Source organism: Xenopus laevis, chromosome 9_10S, assembly GCF_017654675.1.
Source record: "Xenopus laevis strain J_2021 chromosome 9_10S, Xenopus_laevis_v10.1, whole genome shotgun sequence".
Lineage (NCBI taxonomy): Eukaryota > Metazoa > Chordata > Amphibia > Anura > Pipidae > Xenopus > Xenopus laevis.
In genome coordinates this window covers 12,155,464-12,162,292 of record NC_054388.1, presented here as the reverse complement: position 1 = coordinate 12,162,292, position 6,829 = coordinate 12,155,464, and the positions used below count along the sequence as shown (strand labels likewise).

The 6,829-nt window shown below is 45.0% G+C and overlaps 1 protein-coding gene across 1 annotated transcript; it reads right to left on the bottom strand.

Moving 5' to 3' along the window:
• Positions 1-2,886: 2,886 nt before the first annotated feature.
• On the bottom strand, positions 2,887-5,071 carry fam210b.S (family with sequence similarity 210 member B S homeolog). Its single transcript, NM_001093061.1, is given in 3 exon segments — positions 2,887-3,406; positions 3,881-4,056; positions 4,809-5,071. Coding segments are annotated over 3 exon segments (597 nt in total). The 5' UTR covers positions 5,022-5,071; the 3' UTR covers positions 2,887-3,198.
• Between the last annotated feature and the right edge of the window lie 1,758 nt (positions 5,072-6,829).

The window sequence follows — 6,829 nt, the reverse complement described above, 5'->3', positions numbered from 1 at the left end:
TATTCGTGGCCAGCGGCGAATATCGGGAATTTGCGCCTGCCGAATAAATTTGCCCATCACTACTAATCAGTGCATTGTTGCTAGGGAAGTTGCTGCAAAATGAAGAGCTGCTGAATGAAAAACACTCAAAGCACAAATAATAAATGAAAATCAATTGCAAATTGTTTCTAAATATCACTCTACATCATATGAAAGGTTAATTTAAAGGTAAACAACCCCTATTATTACTTGGCTGCTTTGGCGTTTCTGGGATTAAAACCCAAAACTTCAGCTGGTATTATTTGGTTCAATAGACTGATGTAATAACCTCCTCCAAGCAATAGGTGGAAGCCCTTGCTCTAAAGTGCTCCTGTGAGCTCAAGTCTTCCCAGCTGGATTCTATAGGCCAGATGGGTTTCAATTTTAGTGACTTTCTGCATCAGCCACATTCTGGTGAACACACACATATGGTGTAAGAGATAAGAAGTCTGTTATATGACCTGGGCAAGGCAGCCTGTGGGGCCCAGGATGAGATTAACCATTGCTGATCCTTCTGCAGATTCAAACATCCACCACATTTGCACTTCATTTATACAGTTAGGCCCATAAGTCTTTGGAAAGAGAGCACTTTTTCTAATTTTGGTTCTGTACATTACCACAATGAATTTTAAATGAAACAACTCAGATGCAGTTGAACTGCAGACTTTCAGCTTTAATTCAGTGGGTTGAACAAAAAGATTGCATAAAAATGTGAGGAACTAAAGCCTTTTTTTAACACAGTCACTTCATTTCAGGGGCTCAAAAGTAATTGGACCATTGACTCAAAGGGTAGGACTCCACGAGCGATTTTGTCGCGATCCAAGAGAATTGTCGCATGGTGTCGCAGCGTTGACTGTTGGATGCAGGCGCTGCGTGTGCATCCGACAGTCATGCCGCGTCGGGTCAACGCTGCGACATCATGCGACAATTCTATTACAAGTCGCAGCGCATCGGATCGCGATAAAATCGCTCGTGGAGTCCTACCCAACGGCTATTTCATGGGCAGGTGTTGGCAATTCCTTTGTTATGTCATTATCAATGAAGCAGATAAAAGCCCTGGATTTGATTTGAAGATTTTCAACGTGCAGTCAAAGGATTTCTCCATGCAGGTGAAACAAGCCATCCTTAAGCTGCAAAAAACCGAAAAAAGCCATCCGAGGAATTGCTACAATATTAGGAGTGGCAAAATCTACAGTTTGGTACATCCTGAGAAGGAAAGAAAGCTCTGGTGAACTCAGCAACGCAAAAAGACCTGGACGTCCATGGAAGACAACAGTGGTGGATGATCTCAGAATCATTTCCATGGTGAAGAGAATCCCTTCACAACAGCCAAACAAGTGAACACTCTCCAAGAGGCAGAGTCTCCATATCCAAGTCTACCATAAAGAGAAGACTGCATGAAAGTAAATACAGAGCAAGGCACTCCTAAGCCTCAAGAAAAGAAAGGCAAGATTGGACTTTGCTACAAAAACATCTAAAAAAAAGCCAGCATAGTTCTGGAAAAACATTCTTTGGACAGATGAAACCAAGATCAACCTCTACCAGAATGATGGCAAGAAAAAAGTCTGGAGAAGGTGTGGAAGAGCTCATGATCCAAAGCATAGCACATGATGTATAAAACATTTGGGAGGCAGTGTGATGGCTTGGGCGTGCATGGCTGCCAGTGGCACTGGGACACTAGTGTTTATCCATCATGTGACACAGGACAGAAGCACAAGAATGAATTCTGAGCTGTTCAGAGACACTGTCTGCTCAAATCCAGCTAAATGCAGTCACATTGATTGGGAGGCGTTTCATAATGACCCAAAACATACGGCCAAAGCAACCCAGGAGTTTATTAAAGCAAAGAAGTGGAATATTCTTGAATGGCCAAGTCAGTCACCTGATCTGAACCCAATTGAGCTGCATTTCACTTGTTGAAGACTAAACTTGGAACAGAAAGACCCACAAACAAACAGCAAGTGAAAGCCGCTGCAGTAAAGGCCTGGCAGAGCATTAAACAGGAGGAAACCCAGAATCTGGTGATGTCCATGAGTTCAAGACTTCAGACTGTCATTGCCGCAAAGGGTTTTCAACCAAGAAGGTGAACATTTTATTTACAGTTTTAATTAGTCTGATTACTTTTGAGCCCCTGAAATGAAGTAATCGTGTTTAAAAAAAAAAGTCTTTAGTTTCTCACATTTTTATCCAATCTTTTTGTTCAACCCACTGAATTAAAGCTGAAAGTCTGTAGATCAACTGCATCCGATTTAAAGGAAAACTATACCCCCCAAACAATGTAGGTCTCTATTAAAAGATACTGAGTAAAACAGCTCACGGTGTAAAAGCCATTATCATAATAATATACTTTTTTAGTAGTATGTGCCAGTGGGTAATCATAAATAGAAAATTGCCATTTTAAAAAATAAGGGCCGCCCCCTGAGAGAGTACGATTCACTGTGCTCACATACAAACCACATGTAAGGTCACATGAGCCAATTAACAGAGAGTTGTGCCTTTTGCTTCCTCACTTCTTCCTGTTACAGTTAGTGTTGTAGTATTTCTGGTCAGGTGATCTCTGAGGCAGCACAGATAGAGTCACGAAATGGTGGCTCAAGGCAAGAGACGTAAAAGGGCAATATTTATGTAAATATATATTCCAGTTTGGTAAGATTCTTTAATATGTCATTCAATTTGATATAAACTATCTGTTGCTCAAGTATTCATTTTGGGTATAGTTTTCCTTTAAAATTCCTTTAAAATTCATCCCATTCCACTTCTTGAATTAAGGGCCCGGGAATTGTTTTAAGGTAGTTGGAAACACCAAAACGATGGCTGGACATGACCCGAGTGTCGTCGTTTGGGCGGCGAAACATCTGAAGGACGACGTTTAGATTGTAAAAATAATTTATTAGAATTATGTGTTAGTATTTTCTGAGTTATTCTGGTTCCTTTGCCCAACGAGTGGTGCAGCGATATCAACTGAATGACCTGGTAGCTCCCTGAAAACTCCTCCGATGCCAAGTTCTTGTTGCTCATATTAGTGCCATGAATTGGGTTTCTATCAGCAAATGTCGATTCTTAAAATGAGCACATTTCAAGTAAAGGTCAAGTAGAAAAAAGCCAAAGAAAAATGAGCAGAATATCAGGTTGGTGAAAAGGCAAAAAACAAAATATTCTGCTCAGGTGCTTGTAATGGAGCTAGATCGGAGGCTTAAAGAGACCGACCTTCCTGAGATATCGGACGATAAAGGGGACAGAGACTAAGGTGATGCTGATCCGGGCAGGGGCAAACAGTTTATGGATGGCATATGCCAACACAAAGGTGCTGGTTCCGGCGGCTAACTTGGACTGGACCACCGCTTCGCTGAATCCAACTTTTAAGAGAAGCGACGTAATGTCTATTCCGCTGCAGAGAAAGGGGATAGAACATATGAGACAATTGGTCTTTTTTAAAATAAATATATATATATATTTTTTTAATTATTCAGTTCTCCGCTCTGGAATTTCAGCAGCTATCTAGTTGCTAGGGTTCATTTTACCCTAGCAACCAGGCAGCGGTTAGAACGAGAGGCAGGAAGATAAATAGGAGAGGGACTGAAAGAAGGAATAAAAGCAACAATAAAATTGTAGCCTCACAGCGCAATCGTTTTTTCCACGGCTAGGGTCGGTGACCCCACCCCCCCCTATGAAAGCTGAAAAGTAAAATAAAGCAACTGCAGAAAATGAAGACCAGTTGAAAGGCTGCTGAACTGGCCAGTCTTTAATCTCTACCCTTTAATGTAGGAGAATGAGAAAGCCCTATAGTATCAGATGTTCCCTACAGTGATGCTTGAGCTCTCGGCCATAATAAATAATAGTACAGACCTCCCATACTTCTCACCTGGAGACAATGCCATAGAATATGCCGAGGGAAACCAATGAGATGGCCACGTGGAATGAAACCGCCACCGCCCCGTACTCCTTAAACACTTTCCTCAGCTGTTTGGTCTTGTTGGGCTTCTCCTCATTCTCATTGCTGGAGCCACTGGTCTCTCCACTGGGGGGATTCTGTGGGACCTTTAGAAGAGAGTAAATCAGTGTATTATCCCCCCGGGTCTCATCCAGACAACTATTCTATATACAGGGATACACCCCCTCCTGTCTGATGGGTGCTGTCTCAGCTCTGGGTGCTACAGGGCCAGGCCTTGATCTTTCTGTTGGGTTTGGCAGGAGGGAGGGGGTAAGGCAGATGGCAGGGGCTGATATCTCTAAGGACAGAGCGAAGCTACAGAACTCACAGCTTATATAGCAGCACATGCTAATACTGGCAGCTGCCACTGGCCCTACTCACTGACATTTACTGACACACTCACTGACCAACACACTGATATATTTACTGACCTACTCACTGGCCCTACTCACTGACATTTACTGACCCATTTACTGACACACTCACTGAACTACACACTGGCCCTACTCACTAACCAACTACCTGTCCTACTCACTGACCAACTCACTGACCAACTACTCACTGGAACACTCACTCAGTTACAAGGTATTTTGTCCATTTTGTTCTATTGCTCATATTCAAGTATCTCAATCAGATTTCATTGCTCTTTTACCCCAACCAGCACCCAGGGTCTCTCTCCCCTTATTTCCCATCTGTTTCCTTTCTCCGCCCCCTTCTGCTGCATCACCCGCTGCCACTGACCCAACTGTCACCTGCGCCCCGACTGCCACTCCCACTGCCCCGCCCCCAACTTCCCCGGTATCTGCAAGTGTCCCCCACTCCCAGCCCCGGGTCAGTACAAACCATTCCTCGTACCCACCTGGGAGGGGCCGGATCCCGCAGAACTTGCCCGCAGCATTAGCCCACCGGCCGGGGACAGAGTTCCGAGCTGAAGAGAGAGCCGCACAGTCCCGGCCTCACACAGCAAGTCAGGCCTCACTCCCACACTGTATCGCCCGCTCCTACCCAGCAGCCTCGGCAGTGCCGGCACAGAGCAGCGGAGCCACAGCCTGGGGAGCAACGCCGCCTGCATCGCGGCACCGGAATCTGCACAACGGGGAGACAGCGAGTCTGGTCTGGAACTCAGCCGGCCAGGAAATAGAGCGACCGATTAGTGAATAATGATTATTCCCCCTCACTTATAAAGTAACAGCGCCTGACACGCCCCCTGCTGGCAAATCCTATAACTCACACCCGTTGTGTAACATATTCCGCATATACATTCAAGCACCGCCCCCTGCTGGTACAGCCAATCATACTCTCTCACTGTGTAACTGTACCCACCCACTGACACACGCCCCCTGCTGGCGGGACATCTTACACTTGCCCCATTCATTAAAGGGATACTGTCATGGGAAAACATGTTTTTTTCAAAACGCATCAGTTAATAGTGCTGCTCCAGCAGAATTCTGCACTGAAATCCATTTCTCAAAAGAGCAAACAATTTTTTTTTATATATTTAATTTTGAAATCTGACATGGGGCTAGACATATTGTTGCCACCCAGCCGGTATTTTACCAGCCTAGCCGGAGCCGGTATTACAAATTTACCGGCAATGTAGCTGCTGGTAAATTTGTAATACCCGTAAAAAAAGACCCCCCTTGGCCCGCCCCCAATCCCTTGTAAACGTAGCTATTGTCCTGTCTTCAAACCTCTGCGCCACGGCCCTGCCCCTTTTATGTCACGGGCTGCCCCCTTTTAACATCACACTGCCACTTTTTGTTCACGCCCCCACCAGCCGGTAAAAAAATTAGGAAAAAGGTGGCAACCCTAGTTCCATCCTCAAGTGCAGGCACAAGTCACACGACTGGGGGCAGCTGGGAAACTGACAATATTTCTAGCCCCATGTCAGATTTCAAAATTGAATATAAAAAAATCTGTTTGCTCTTTTGAGAAGTGGATTTCAGTGCAGATGTCTGCTGGAGTAGCACTATTAACTGATGGGTTTGGAAAAAAACATGTTTTCCCATGACAGTATCCCTTTAAAGCTGGCCATAGACGCAAAGATCCGATCGTACGAATCAACGTACGATCGGACTTTCCCATCTCCCGACCTGCCACTAACCATTCCGATCAAATAAAGTAGTAAAAGAACAGATGAGCCGATGTTCTGCCCCTGACAGCAATCGTACGATACTTATGTCTGACAAAGCTGGTGACAGTCTCCCACTGAAAATCATATGATCGGCAATACACGCAGAGATATTATCAGCAGCCGACAGAAATTTTCTAACCTGTCCGATCGACCAAACGACCGATCTCCACTGGACGAAAAATGTCGGGACTCTCCACACATTGACCAAAAATCATACGAATCCACAATTCGTACGTTCGGATAGTTACGTCTATGGCCGGCTTAAGTCATCTTCAAGTCCTGCAAGGAATAGGAGATGCCACACGCAGCATTGAACTGGCCACAAAGCCCCCCTGGCCTTCTTGCCCAAGGCACAACCCCCTCCAGCACCCCATACCTACCTTCTCTTTCTTGCAGGCACACAGAGGGTAGGGTTACCACCTTTCCTATATATTTATCTTTTTTCCCTATTAATAACATTGGGATCACCCAAAACCGGCCAGGTCGGTAAAATACCAGCCAGGTGGCAACTCTAGCCGGGGAACATGGACTGAATGATAATGGGCTAGGAGAACTAAATAAGTTTAAATGACCCATCTGCAAATGCTGACAAAGTGGGATTCGGTTCCCAGAAGCACAGGGCCCTTCCGATTGGAGCCATAGCCACAGATGAGCTAATTGCATGCGGAGTCACATATAAGGAAAGCAAATTAAATAGTATAAGTTTCCAAGCCTGCTGCATGGTGTGCCCTCAGCGTTTGGGCACT